Consider the following 14,867-nt stretch of genomic DNA (forward strand, 5'->3'; position numbering starts at 1 on the left):
CTAGACTAGTACCAAATCTGAAAGCTGTTCAAGACCTGTTCGAGACCTGTTCAAGACCTGTTCGAGACCTGTTCGAGACCTGTTCAAAGCTGTTCAAGACCTGTTCGAGACCTGTTCGAGACCTGTTCGAGACCTGTTCGAGACCTGTTCAAGACCTGATCAAGACCTGTTTAAGACCTGTTCGAGACCTGTTCAAGACCTGTTCGAGACCTGTTCGAGACCTGATCCAGAGCTGTTCAGAAGTTAAGCGAAAACCTACATTTTACGATGAATAAAGATTTGAAAAGACAACTTATAACTAAACGGAGAAACATCCAAAGTAAATTAAGACAATTAAAACAAGGACAAATAATCCAAGAAGATTTATTTAATCCAATTACAAAACACTTGAAAAATATCGAAAACAAGTTAAATAGTTCACAAAATTCCAGTCCAGAAAATGAAACAAAAAACGATGAACCTTTAAGGTACATTAAAAACGATGATGACGATAATGAAACTACTGACTTTGAAACAAGTGAAATCAAACAATCGATATTGGACAACATTGAAGTGGATGATATAAAAGAACAGATTAAAAATGATAAACACTCTGAAAATCGATTTGAAGATATTGCTAACCAGGCGCGTGTAGACTACTGGGATCAATATGATCCTTTACCTAGGAAATATATTACAAATATGCACGCTGATGTTCTAAACAAAGAATTTGATCATAAATATGGAATTCGATTTGATGAAACATCTGAAAAGCTACTGATTGGGAATTCTGAAATAGATTTAGATGGTGCTGATATTCTTTTAAAAAAGAAAAGGTACAGGGGAACACCAGGTTTATATGAGCTTTTGTTTAAGAAATATCCAGCTAGTTTTACAGATGAAGATGAGAATAACTATAAAAAGATAGTTGTAGCGACGAATGCTCACAGAAGGCATTACAGATCAAGTAAACAGATAGATGGTAGTAGATTAGAAAAATATAAAAAAATAATTGCACCAATAACAGAAGGTAAAGGATTGGTTATGGAAGTAAACAACAATAAAATCGATTACGTCCACTGGGATGATCCAAATGAACTTGTAGAGCGATTACGTTTATTACTATCTTCACAGCTAGCTGGCCATACAGGACATACAAATGAAATAAATTCAATTATTGAAGAACTAAAAGAGGCAAATATTGTAGAATAAATATCATGTCTGTTAAAAGAGATATCGTTAATGAGTTACACAAACCTGCAAGAATTAACTTTAAAAGACGAAGAATTATTATAAAATCTCTTAATGATTTGTTCCAAGCCGACTTGATTGATATGCAAAAATATTCAAATACAAACAGAAATTTCAAATATATTTTGGTTGTAATAAATTGTTTTTCAAAATTTTTATGGGCTTTACCACTAAAAAATAAATCAGGTTTTGAAGTAGCCAAATGTATGGAGTATGTGTTTAAACAGCAAAAACCAAATAATCTTCAAACAGATATGGGAACTGAATTTTTTAATCCACATATGAAAAAATTGATGAAAAAATATAATATTAATCATTACAATGTATACAGTGAGAAAAAGGCTGCGATTGCTGAGCGAGTCATTCGCACGATTAAATCAATGATTTGGAAACAGTTTAGTTTCAACGGTACCTACAAATGGATTGATAATTTACAACAAGTTGTTATTGAATACAACAATAAAGTTCACAGAACAATAGGAATGAAACCAGTGGATGTTAAGAAGAAGCATGAAAAACTATTGTTAAACACTGTATACAATCACATTAAAATTGTCGATTTGGAAAGTCAAAAATTTCATATTGGTGATCATGTACGCATTTCAAAACATCGAGGAGTTTTTGACAAAAAATACAATCCAAATTGGTCTAATGAAATTTTCACTGTTTATAAAATAAAACTGGGAAACCCTATTACATATTATTTAAAAGACTATAAAGGTGAAGAAATTCTTGGGGGATTTTATAAAGAACAGCTACAAAAAGTTAAACATAAAGACAGTTATTTAGTTGAAAAGGTATTAAAGAGAAAGAAAAATAAAATTTTTGTCAAGTGGTTAGGTTTTGATAGTTCTCACAACTCATGGATAGATAAAAGTGACGCAATATAATAAAGAGGGGATAGAAAAATATGTAAAAGACGTTCCACTTGCAAGATTTTGTTTGTTGTTAGAGAATATCGAGAGAGAAAGGAAACATGTTCATTGTGGATATCCAAGGTTTCTCTTTTCCTGGAGAAGATGTATTTCTTTGTAGGGAAATTGCTATTTTAGATCCTACTACAGAAAACATTATACACAGAATGGTTGTTTTACCAGTAACAGAAGCAATGATAAATAAGTCATATATAAAATGTATCGAACAACAATGTGTTCAAAACCATGGTTTAAATTGGCAATCTTGGCATTTTTGTGATACTCATCTAAAATATGAAGAAATTTCAAAATTTTTACACGACAACGTATTAGACGAAACAATATTGGTAAGAAATCATGAAACAAAAAAATATTTGGAAAAATTCATGGAAAATCGCATTGATTGTGTAGAAGATGAACCTAATATACTTTCCGATGAGACTATGAATCATATTTTTAAATCACATCCATGTTTTCAACATAACAATGAAAATTTACAATGTGCTCTAAACAATGTATTTAATATTCATTATTGGTATAAATATTGTAGAAAGTGTTGACAATAAAAAAAATAAAAAATTAAAAATAGTCTTTTATTAATAGATACACACAAGACATTTATTTTTAAATTGATACCAGACATGAAGCTTGTAAAACAAAAGACTACGCTTGATGTGGAGAATAATTTATTGGAACCAATTGAGAATAAGTTTAAAAAGCATGGAGTTTTGTTCCCTTCAACTATTCGATGTCTTATAGTTGGCCCTTCAAATTGTGGTAAGACCAATGTGATGATAAGTCTATTGGAACATGCTAATGGATTAAAATTTGAAAATGTGTATATTTACTCAAAATCATTAATGCAACCAAAGTACAAATATTTAGAAACTTTGCTGGAACCAATTAAAGGAATAGGATATTATACTTACAGTGGAAGTACGGATATAATGCACCCATCTGAAGCGAAGCCCAATTCAATTTTTATCTTTGATGATGTTGCGTGTGACAACCAAGATGTTATTCGTGAATATTTTAGCATGTCCCGACATTCTCAGGTGGATCCATTTTATTTGAGCCAGAGTTATGCAAAAATACCTAAACACCTTATAAGAGACAATGCAAATACTTTAATTGTATTTAAACAAGACGATTTAAACCTAAAACACATTTACAATGACCACGTCGGAACAGATATGACTTTTGAAGATTTTAAAAAAATATGTTCAATATGCTGGAAAGAAAATTATGGATTCTTATCAATTTTCAAAGATAGCGACATTAATGATGGTCGATATCGCAAAAATATTGATCAATATTTTTTAGTAAAGTAAAAGGTGTAAATGAAATAAAATACATAGATAATAATACCAAAAGTATTTTATTTAATAAAATATAATTCTCACATACTTTTACTCCCCAAACCATCTGAAACACAAATAGTAAAATTTAGAATTATATCGAAACAAAAAAAAAAATAAATCACTTACTTTTCTATTTCTGGCTAAGGAAGTGTTCCATAGTCAGGTCTTCTAAATCTACTACATCCTCTGGATTTTGCGTCGTCGTCGTCGTCGTCGTCGTTGTTGGTATCTTCATCACTTTTCTTTTCTGTTTTTTTGTTGGAGGTTCGTTGTTGTCGTCATTTGATGTGGCAGTTGCGGGATGAGACCAATTCGTTGGTGGAGAAGTCGTTGTTGGAAACGGAGAACTTGAAGTTGATGGTAAAATGGAAGGATACCCAGAAGAGTGTCCAAAATGAGAAAGAAGAGGAGGCGGAGGAAGATATCCTCTCTTCGTACCCACCAAATGTTTTTGCTGTTGATACTTCTCGAATTCCTCCACCTCATCATCTAACAGGTTGAATCTATATTTTTTACATATATTTTCCAGTACATGGAACTCTCCCTCGTTCTCAATTTTTAGTCTCATATACCTCAATGGAAGGTACCCAAATTTTTTCTTCAAGTTTTTGTTATTTGGTGAGTACGTTAACTCCACAAATATACGGTCACCCCTAAGTGACACATCCGTTACACCATATCTTGAATAGAAAAAAAAAAAAAAAAAAAACGTAAATCAACCAACAGCAAACAAAATCATAAATCAAATCGAGAAAACACAATAAAATTATTTATAAATGTAAAGATCGATTGGAAAAACAATAATCCCATAAAATATTTATAATAAAAAATAAACCAGTAAAAACGAAATAAAATCATGTAGAACAAAATCACAAAAGGAAAAAAATACTTACATAAACAACTGCTTGACGATAACAAATGCATCCTTTATTGGTAAGTTGATTGGATCCTCGGTCATGATGACTAGTTGGCAAGGTACACCGCTCATTTTGATAGTTTAGTGTTCACTGACTAACTGATAGATCACTTTAAAATTAAACGAATTTAAATAGTAAGAATAAAAAAATACATTAACGTAATTGACCTATTTGATCTTTATTGCAATGCAGAAAATAGTACAAAACATGTTTATTAGTAAAAACGTTTATTATTCAAAACTTAATTTATGCTTATCTGAATAAAATGTGCTTATCTGCATATAATGTATTTTCGTGACCTATTTGACCTAAAAATGCAATTACGTCAGCGTTAGCCTTCAATATGTTTATTGCATGTATAATGTCTTTTCGATAAAGATAGAAAAATATAATCACGCTGAATAGCGTGTTGTTGAAATACGTCAATGGATTTTTTATGTAGTATAAATACTTCGTGTCCGATTTGACCGAAAAATATGTTAACATCAGCGTTATCTTTCAATATGTTTATTGTATACATAATGTGTTTTCGATGAAGAAAAATATAATCACGTTGCATAGCATGTTGTGGAAATGCGTCAATGGATTTTTTTTTTAATGTAGTATAAATACAGGATTGATTTTACTCGCTGGCATTTGTGTCTTGAAGTTTACGTTGGTCTTGAAGTTTACGTTGGTCTTTGAACATGAGTACTAAAGTGATTGATGAAATTTCCACTGAAATGGTGAAGAAGATAGAAACAGTAAGTAGATTAATTAAAACTAAAACTGATTTACAAAACTATATAAAATATTTGAAAAAACAAATTTTACTCTTAAAGAAATGTATAAAAAATAGGGCTACTTGTATTAGAAATTTTCATTGTGTAGAGGCGAATATGGCTATCCTTAAAACATATTTAGAAAATTTTAAAAACAGATTAAATGTTAGAAAAAATATTAAGAAAGGCTTATTGTGGCAGGATTTGGAATCTTGTTTTAATAGCAGAGTTAAGACAGGCGTTATCATAAATTTAAAATATAAAGACCCTAAACTATTTATGGAAAAGGCTTTTAAAAGTTTTTCAATTCAAATTAAAAAAAATTTAGTTTCATGTATGTTAAAAGTTAATGTAATTTTTTATGGACTTTTCATCAAACCTCAAGATGGTGAAACGTCTGTTAAACATTTTTCCACGAAAAATACAATAATTGATCAAAACACAAACATAAAAGATTGGTATAAAATCAATTGTATAGACACCGTTTTAAGAAAGTTTGAAGATTTTCAAGAAAAAGACAGTGGATGGGCACTATCCCACATTTTAAACTTAAAAGTTAATATAAACAAATATAATCCATTACTTGGTGGTATTTCAACATACGTTGAGCTACCTAAGTATATAAAGAATACTAGAAGTGTAATTAATGTTAGGAATTCTGATCCTTATTGTTTCCTTTGGTCAGTTGTTGCTGCCTTACACCCTGCCACAAAAAGTGTTGACCGAACATCATCTTATCCTCACTTTAGTAAAATATTAAAATTTGATAATATCAGTTTTCCCATTGATATTAAAGATATTCCAAAATTTGAAAAATTAAATAAACTTGCTATAAATGTCTTTTCATTGGGAACAAGAAATGAAATTCTACCTTTGATATTTAGCCAAACAAATTTTTCTCCTCGAATAAATTTACTTGTATTAAATGCCATGGATAATATTGTAAATGATGATAATGAGGAGGAGGACAATTACATAAAACAGCGAGTATTTCATTTTGCTCATATTAAACATTTTTCAAGATTATGTGGCAAAAAAGTTGGGAACGTTCGAAATAAAAAATGGTTTTGTGAACGATGTTTTAATCATTTTAGCAGTGAGACATATTTACAAAATCATTTAGAGGATTGTTTTAAGATAAATTCTGTTAAAATGGTTTTACCTACCGAAAAAAATTATTTAATGAAATTTAAAAATTTTAATCATAAGGAACGTGTTCCGTTTGTTATATATGCTGATCTTGAAAGTATTCTTACAAAGTTTAACGATAATAATAATAATTTGAAATCTTGTTTAACTGAAAAGCATGAAGCTTTCAGTATAGCTTATTATTTTAAATGTTCATATGATGATTCTTTATCCTACTTACAAACATATACGGGTCGTGATTGTCAAACATGGTTTGTGAGAGAACTCAAAGAGATAGCTATGAAAATATATAGAGAAAATTTATTTCAAAAATTTCAAAAGGTTATATCATTAACTGATAAAGAACAGAAAGATTTTAATTCAACCTTTATTTGTCATATTTGCTCAAAACCTATTGATAAATCAGAAAAGGTACGAGATCACTGTCATATTACCGGACAATTTCGTGGGGCAAGCCACAGAAGGTGTAACATTAATTACAAGACTTCGTACACAATTCCTATCGCATTTCATAATCTCTCTGGCTACGACGCTCATTTTTTAATTAAAAGTCTTAATTCTGACATACAAGGGCATCTGTCACTATTACCGCTAAACAAAGAGAGGTATATATCATTTACCAAATATATCCATGGCACTAATATTAGTTTTAGATTTATTGATTCCTTTAGATTTATGTCATGTTCATTAAATCAACTTTCCTCATATCTAGATGATAACCAAAAAAATATTACACGTAGATATTTTAATGATGATTCGAAGTTTAATTTGGTTAAAAGAAAGGGTGTTTTCCCTTATGAGTATTTAGATAGTTGGGAGAAATTACAGGTCACTTGTCTTCCGCCTATTGAAAATTTTTATAGTAAAATCAATAACGAGTATATTACTAAAGAGGACTATCAACATGCCTGCAACGTTTGGACTAGATTTCAGATAAAAAACTTGCAGGAATATGCAGAATTATATTTAAAGACAGATGTACTCCTTTTGGCTGACATTTTTGAGAATTTTCGATATATGTGTTTAAAAACTTATGGATTAGATAGTCTTCATTATTATACTTTACCAGGATTAGCCTTTGATGCTATGTTAAAAGTAACCAATGTCGAATTAGAGTTATTAAGAGACAGTGAGATGGTTTTGTTTTTTGAAAAAGCCAAACGAGGAGGAGTTTCACAGTGTAGTAATAGATATGGAGAAGCTAATAATAAATATATGGAAGATAAATACAATCCTGATAAAGAAATCTCCTATCTAATGTATTGGGATTTTAATAATCTTTATGGTACAGCGATGAGTTATGCGTTGCCATATGCAGGCTTTGAATGGATTAATTTGATTGATATTTATAAAGAACATATATTGGATTGTCCCAATGATGGAGAATATGGATATATACTTGAGGTAGACATTGAATATCCAAAAGATCTTTTTAATTTACATAAAGATTTACCTCTTTGTCCTGAACACATAATCCCACCATCTTCTAATTCAACAATTCCCAAATTATTAACCACATTGTACGATAAAAAAAAATATGTTATTCATTATATATATTTGAAACAGATTGTTAACTTGGGTTTGAAAATAACGAAAATTCATCGCTGTTTGAAATTTAAACAATCCCCTTGGTTAAAAAAATATATCGATTTGAACATTGACTTGCGAAAGAAAAGCAAAAATGAATTTGAAAAAAACTTATTTAAACTTTTTATTAATGCCCCTTACGGTAAAAGTATTGAAAATGTCAGGAAACACAGAGAAATAAAAATTGTAAACAAATATAATGGAAGATATGGAGCAAATTTCTATATATCCCAACCTAATTTTCATAGTTGTACTGTTTTCGATGAAAATACTGTAATAATTGAAATGACAAAACAAAAAGTCAATTTTAATAAACCGATATATATAGGGATGTGTATTTTAGATATTTCCAAAACAATTTTATATGACTTTCATTATAATTATGTCATAAAAAAATTTAAAGATCAGGCAAAATTATTATATACAGATACAGATAGTTTAATATATCAGTTTTTTGTTGACGATATATATAAACATATTAGAGAAGACATTGACAAATTTGACACATCAGACTACAAAGAGAATAATGTATACAATATTCCATTACAGAATAAAAAAGTGTTAGGTCTGATGAAAGATGAGAACCAAGGGGAATTGATGACACACTTTATAGGATTACGTTCAAAAATGTACACTATGAAAATTTTAAATAAGAATGAAGAAATTAAAAAGGCTAAAGGAATAAAAAAATCTGCATTAACGGAACTATCCTATGATGACTATTATGCAAGTTTATTTAATAAGGTAATCGTAGAAATTTCACAAAATTCAATAGTGTCGAAAAAGCATGATGTTTATACAATGTCGCAAACAAAGGTGGCCCTTAGCCCGTACGATGATAAGAGAATATTAAATTATTTATCCACTGATACTCTTCCATGGGGTTACAATGATAAATAATTATTTTATAAAGTTTTGTAAATCGTTTTTTAATTAATCTACAGTCACCCAAAACTAAAAGCGAATGCTGGTAAGTTATTTACATTGAATAAATATTTTGAAATAACGCTCTTTATTTTAGTCTCAATTAAATAAATGGGAGGCAGTTTTCAAAGACGAAAAACGATTTGTAAGCTTACAATTTAAGACCGAAAAAAAAATAAAACCGCAAACTAGACCTACCATATCATGGTACAACAAAATGTATGGAACAATACCATGTTTCTAATGCAAGAAATTTTTTTGTTTTTGTACAAGATCCTTAGACGTCCACATGGACGCTGAACCTACTACATTGTATTGTTATGAAACTATGTCTGATTCATAAAGGTATACTGGTAACAAATATTCAATTATTATTGATTAATTTTTTTTCTTTATTTCAGCCTTTAATCCACCTACCGATACCAGCTTCGGGTATGGGAATTCTTATAATTAAAGAAGAAATCTTATCGGAGGAGGTGTTTAATTATAAAAGCAATTACAATGCCCAAATACCTGATGAACATCCACTGCACAGAGATGCATTAATTTGGGCAAAGTATATTGACCAGGTGACGTGGTCGTATTGGCAAGACGTAAAAACAAACCTATGGAATAATATAGCAATTTATCAGTATTATGAATTATATCATCGTTTATAAATAAACTTTTATATTTGGTACATTGTTTTTTCTTTAATTTCCTTAAATTTCAAGAGTAAAAACGACATTGGCTAGGCTAGGCTAGGCTAGGCTAGATACGACTAAGCAAGTCTGTACACAACAAGTTATTTTTTGACTCGCCACTACCAAAAAAAAATTTCCAAGTCTCAATACTCATTTATTTCAATCACCCTGTACAAATTTAACTAAAAGAAGAGGAGATGAAGCGATAAGCGATGAGTTTTGCACTCGACATACAAGGTGGTCCGTTCCACTCAAAGACACCCCCTCTGGTCATTGTCGACCGATTCTTTTACTTCTTCAGGACAGGTAAGACAAAGAAGAGACAAGTGAGACAGGTGTAAAAACATACAGGTAACGTAGGTGACAATTCTTCGGCTGAGAAGAAGAGATCTAGAGATAAGCGACTAGTTCTTACGACCCTCTGGTCATTGTTGATCACTTCTTCGGGAGAGAAGAAGAAGAGATCAAGCGATAAGCGACCAGTTCTTACAACCCTCTGGTCATTGTCGATCACTTCTTGTACTTCTTGTACACCCCCAAGGTCAAATCATGGCATCGATACCTTCGCATCGGAGACCCTGATGGACAGGTTACCAAAGTGCGTTTGAACCCCGCTTGCTATACTACTATTATCACTTGCTAATACAGACCATTTCCAAAAAAGTCCTTTTCAATTTATTACTTTCACTGCATAAAATTTTAATGTTATCAAAATCCATAATATGGTCTTTATCGATTACATGCTCTGCCAAAGCACAAGATGGTTTTTTAATTCTGCAATCACTTTTGTGAGAAATAATGCGATTTGGAAGATTTCTTCCGGTCTCACCAACATACTCAGCTTCACACTGAGTACAACTAATGCTGTATACTACATTCGTTTTTTCAAATTTGTCTATAGGATATTCAGTTTTGGAATTTAAAGATGAAATAGTTTTGATGTTCTTTGTTGCTATTTTTATATTGTCAATAACATTTAGTGTTTGTAATAATTTAGGTGTTAATGATGGTATAAAAGGTAGTGAATTAAGTGAATGATAATAGAATCTATTAGCTTTATAGGTAATGACTTTTCTATTATTATTAATAATATACTTTTTTATTTCGTTCTTCTTATAGTTGTTAGTAAACACATTTTCTCATTCAAGTAACTTGTAGTATTATTTATTGAACCTTTATATCAGTTAATAGAAATATCAAAAGAAATGTCAGTTTTGTCTTTGCCTTAATTAGTCTTGAAAGACAAAATGTTGATGAGCAATAGTGGCACAACTCAAAATAAGGGTTGAATTTAAAAGTCTGTGTTACAATTTATTAAAGTCTACCTAACGTTCTCTCAAATAAACCAAAATTAATTTTTTTCTTTCGAATTTTCATCCGAATCCATTGTAGTAAAACAAATAAGACAAAATTATTGGGACACAACCTTTAAACCTCTGTTCTAAAAATGATAAACCTCTGTTTATCTGTTTTGAAAAATTACTAGTTTTTGTGTTGTGCCTCTATTGCATAGAGCCGACAACTTAAAAATTTACTCAATTTATGACTATTAGTCATCTCTGTTATACCCGCCGCATCCAGCATTTTATAGACTAAGTTAAAAGTTTTAAGTTATTTGTAATACAATAGTTTAAATATCACATAATTATTTTTCTACATTGTAAACTTTGCAAAAAAATGCACTGTTCCAGAAAGCCAAAAGTATTTACGGTTTATTTTTAGAGATAATAGCGATATAAAGGAGTTTTTAATAGTAATAATTCCTCCACCAATTTTCTAAAAGTCGACTCGATAGCTATTATCGATTTTTTTTTTTTTTTTTTTTTATTTTTTTATGGCTTCGGCAGTTTGCCATACAGCCAGTTACATAATCTTATCGATTTTAAATAGTTGTTAATTTTTTTTATTGAAATTAACGTGTCTCGACAGCTACGGCCACTGGCACGAGTACAAAAACGTCTGTTGTATTACATTAAAGTTAAATGCAGTAAGTCACATTAGAGTTATTTCAATAAAGTCTCTTACATCACAAATCGCTATAATCTATTACAATATTTGCTTTTTAACGAACACTATTACAATATTTTTTTACAATATTTGTTATATAAGATGATATTTATAATCAGCAATGTTTTAAAAAGTCAAATATAGTACTATAAACATTTGGCGAACTAAGTATCTGATTGCGGTAATTATTTATATTATGTGCTAGTCTATAAAATCTATAATAACTACACTTTATGAGTAAGTGTTCTACTATAAAGTGATGAGAATCATAATGTTCGCAAGCAGGTGGATTTTCGGAAGTCATAGGATATCCATAGGTGAGGCATGTGTGACCTATACGAATTGTTCGAATGATGATTTTGTTCCTCCTTATCATTTTAGGTATCTTAGATGAGTAAAAAGGGCTGGATCATACGCAGTTTTTTGTTTTGTCTATTCCAGTGAGTTTCCATGTTTTCAGAATTTTTTGTTTTATAGTTGCTGTTAGATTGTAATGAAGTTAAATTTTTTCTAGGCGTAAGTCAGAACAACTTGCTTTTCTTGCTGCTATATCTGCGGATTTATTTCCACTGACTTCGACATGAGATGGGGTCCAAAGAATGGTTATTGATGTTCCTCTGGTGTGATGTAGATGACAGATAATTTTTTGGACTATCGGATTTAATGAGTATATGTTAGTAATGGAATGAGATGAAGAAAGGACATCAGTGCATATTGCTAGAGATATTAGGTATAGTCCTTTTAGGAGCTTTAATGATTCTCATTCTGCAGTAGGAATACTACAAGTGGCTGAGAGTCATGATCGGCTGATTTTCGGTACAGACAGTACAGCCAGTAATTTCTTTATTTTTCCAGGCGTCACTTTAAATAATTTGGTTATATTGTTTGGTATTTATTGCTTCCTTAAATACTGGTCTAAGAAAATGGCTAGAAGTTTCTTCTTTTTCACGTAGATTTAGGCTAGTGTTGAAAGTAGGTAGCTTTTTGGTCCATGGCTGAAACTCTAGTGAAATAAGAAGAGGGTAGAAGCTGACCTCGTATAAAAGATTTAATGCACATGCTTTCAGTGGATAGATCTAAATGCACTGAAATATATACGTAAAGAGGTTGTTTGTATTGAACTTACTGATTTGAAATAATTATTGCAGGCAGTTATATAGAGCATGCTGCAATAATCTAATCTGGAGGGAATACAAGCTGTATAAATTCTTAATAAGATTTTTTCTTTAGCTTCCCATTTGTGGTGGGCTAGTGTTTTTAAATAATTTGTTCTGTTTAAACAGTTCCTTTTAGTCATGTGTCAAAAGTAACTTCTAAAAATTAATGGTAATCAAGAAGTTTGAGTGAGACTCTGTTTAGGCAAATAACAGGAGAATGATAATTATATCTTCTACTAAATTGGATAACTCTAGATTTGGAGGGGAAAATTTGAATCCAATATCTGTCGATCTGTCGACTAATTATGAATCCTATCTAATCCGTTCTGAAATAAAGAATATTAATTTTAGTGACTTTTTCTTGACAAAATGTGACAAGTGCGTATATATCACATATTTTACTGAAAGAGTAACAAAGAAACCCATGTCATGGGTTTCTAAGGTAGTGCTCAGGGCAAATGTTTGAGATTATTATTCTTTTAGTAGGAGAAACCAGTCTTGGATACGATTTTAAAAGATTATCGACAAAGTCTAAATATGTTAGGTATATACAGATTCGATTATTGGATATTCTGGAAGCAATTTCAGTACATGCACCAGGATATATGAAAAGCAGATAAAGATGTGGCTTTTGTTTTGACCCGGGTAACTATTTATCAGAGAAAAACCTTATTTAATCCATTTTACCAAGTATATGATCTTTTAGATAATAAGATAAATAGATAATAAGATAAATATCTTATATTCATTAGATAATGAAAGTTACTTTATTTTGACCACTTTTATCCATTCCTTTATAATATGTATACATATGGACATCATTGCCTCCAAAGTGGTGTACACCAAATACATAGTACCAAAGTTGTCTGCTGTAGAAAACTTTATTTATAGGGTTAGTCCGGGAGAGTTGGACCACATTTCTTTGAACGCTCACTAAAATTATATTTGTCAACTTATTAACATTATTTTTTAAGCGTTTGGTAAATAATTTAGTTTTATAACCTTAAGAGTTTACTTTCTATATTATTAATAAAGGCTATATTGTATTTTCTCCAAAATTTAGCATGGTCCATCTCACCCGGACGTATCTGGGTGAGATGGATCAGTAGCTTGGAAGATATGGACCAGGGGTAAAAAGTAGGATCAATGACTACAAACCAATTATACAGATAAAAATATGTATATTTTACATAATAATAAATGTTACAATAACCAAATAAAAAAAACAAACAAGTCTAGTCTTTTGCTTTCTTGACCACAATCTTCCTATTAATGGGAAACTTCCCTTTTTGTAACATTATTTCTCTGGTACCGCAAAAGTCACATTTTACTCCAAATCTAGAGCAACCTTTATGAAACCACCGAGAACACTGTACACACTTTACCCAGTCTTCTTTTTTTGTATTTTCATTGTAAGCCTCTCCACATCTTACACATTCATCTTCGTCCCATTCTTCTACTGACACACCGTCATCTTGGACTAGATCTTCAGAATTATAGCTTTCTGAGTCTGAACTTTTAAACTATGTCACTTTGCCAGATGGTTCCTTTTTTGGCTTGAGAAACTTCTTTTTTGATTCAATTTTTTTCTCAGTTGATCTTGTTTCTTTTTCTTTTTTTGTTTATCTTTCATTGCTTGCTTAACTGCCTTCTTTTTCACAACAGCAATGTTCTGAGCTGAATTTAATACTTTTGAAACAGTTGTCAAACATCTCTTAACGGTTACTTTCTGTGTGAGAGAAGGGACGGGTGATATATGTTCTAGAAGTTTAGAAGGAGTCATTTTTGACGGTGTAAGGCTACTACAAGTATTGATGATACTAGGAACATCAAATTGAGTTCTTGCTAAACAGTGTCACTTGTTGGCACACTGGTGCAACACATAGCATTGACGTGTTGGCCGATAAGTTCTGTATTGGAGGCAACAGGATCAACTTCGCCGGTTGGTGCACTAGCGAGAGGGTGCGCTAATACTTGGACAATGGGCACTGCACAGGAGCAATCGGGTTCTAAGTAGGAGTAGGCTGGTATTACAGATATATCTAGAGGGACTATGCCACAAGCTTGAAATCCACTTACACCGTTTTGTAAACTTACAGCTTTGCTCAATGCAGAGATGAGAAATTTTCCAAACTGCAGACGATTGATCTTTCTGGATGAATTGTTTGTAATAAAAT

General features: G+C 30.9%; 2 protein-coding genes and 1 long non-coding RNA gene across 5 annotated transcripts in view; 2 read left to right on the plus strand and 1 right to left on the minus strand.

Annotated features, from left to right (window-relative positions):
* Positions 1-14,867, plus strand: part of nolo (ADAMTS-like no long nerve cord) — a 2,006,971-nt gene that overhangs the window by 1,433,210 nt on the left and 558,894 nt on the right. The gene's annotated exons all lie outside the window — the stretch shown is intronic.
* LOC140442767 (uncharacterized) lies at positions 3,543-4,653 on the minus strand. The gene is made up of 3 exons (XM_072533742.1): positions 4,399-4,653; positions 3,632-4,185; positions 3,543-3,569 (listed from the first exon to the last, which is right to left on the minus strand). The coding sequence occupies exons 1-2, from the start codon at positions 4,491-4,493 to the stop codon at positions 3,636-3,638; spliced, it is 645 nt and encodes a 214-aa protein (XP_072389843.1). The 5' UTR covers positions 4,494-4,653; the 3' UTR covers positions 3,543-3,569; positions 3,632-3,635.
* On the plus strand, positions 9,113-9,520 carry LOC140442768 (uncharacterized). The gene is made up of 2 exons (XR_011951137.1): positions 9,113-9,188; positions 9,245-9,520. It is a non-coding gene; the product is annotated as an uncharacterized lncRNA (long non-coding RNA).

The sequence above is a fragment of the Diabrotica undecimpunctata genome, chromosome 6 (assembly GCF_040954645.1).
Source record: "Diabrotica undecimpunctata isolate CICGRU chromosome 6, icDiaUnde3, whole genome shotgun sequence".
Taxonomy (NCBI): domain Eukaryota; kingdom Metazoa; phylum Arthropoda; class Insecta; order Coleoptera; family Chrysomelidae; genus Diabrotica; species Diabrotica undecimpunctata.

Bases quoted from the DNA above. Each gene is read 5' to 3' on its own strand.
- LOC140442767 (XM_072533742.1), bottom strand. From the start codon at position 4,493: ATGAGCGGTGTACCTTGCCAACTAGTCATCATGACCGAGGATCCAATC. The intron at 4,186-4,398 runs GTAAGTATTTTT...TTTCTATTCAAG, and splicing joins ATCGTCAAGCAGTTGTTTAT to ATATGGTGTAACGGATGTGT.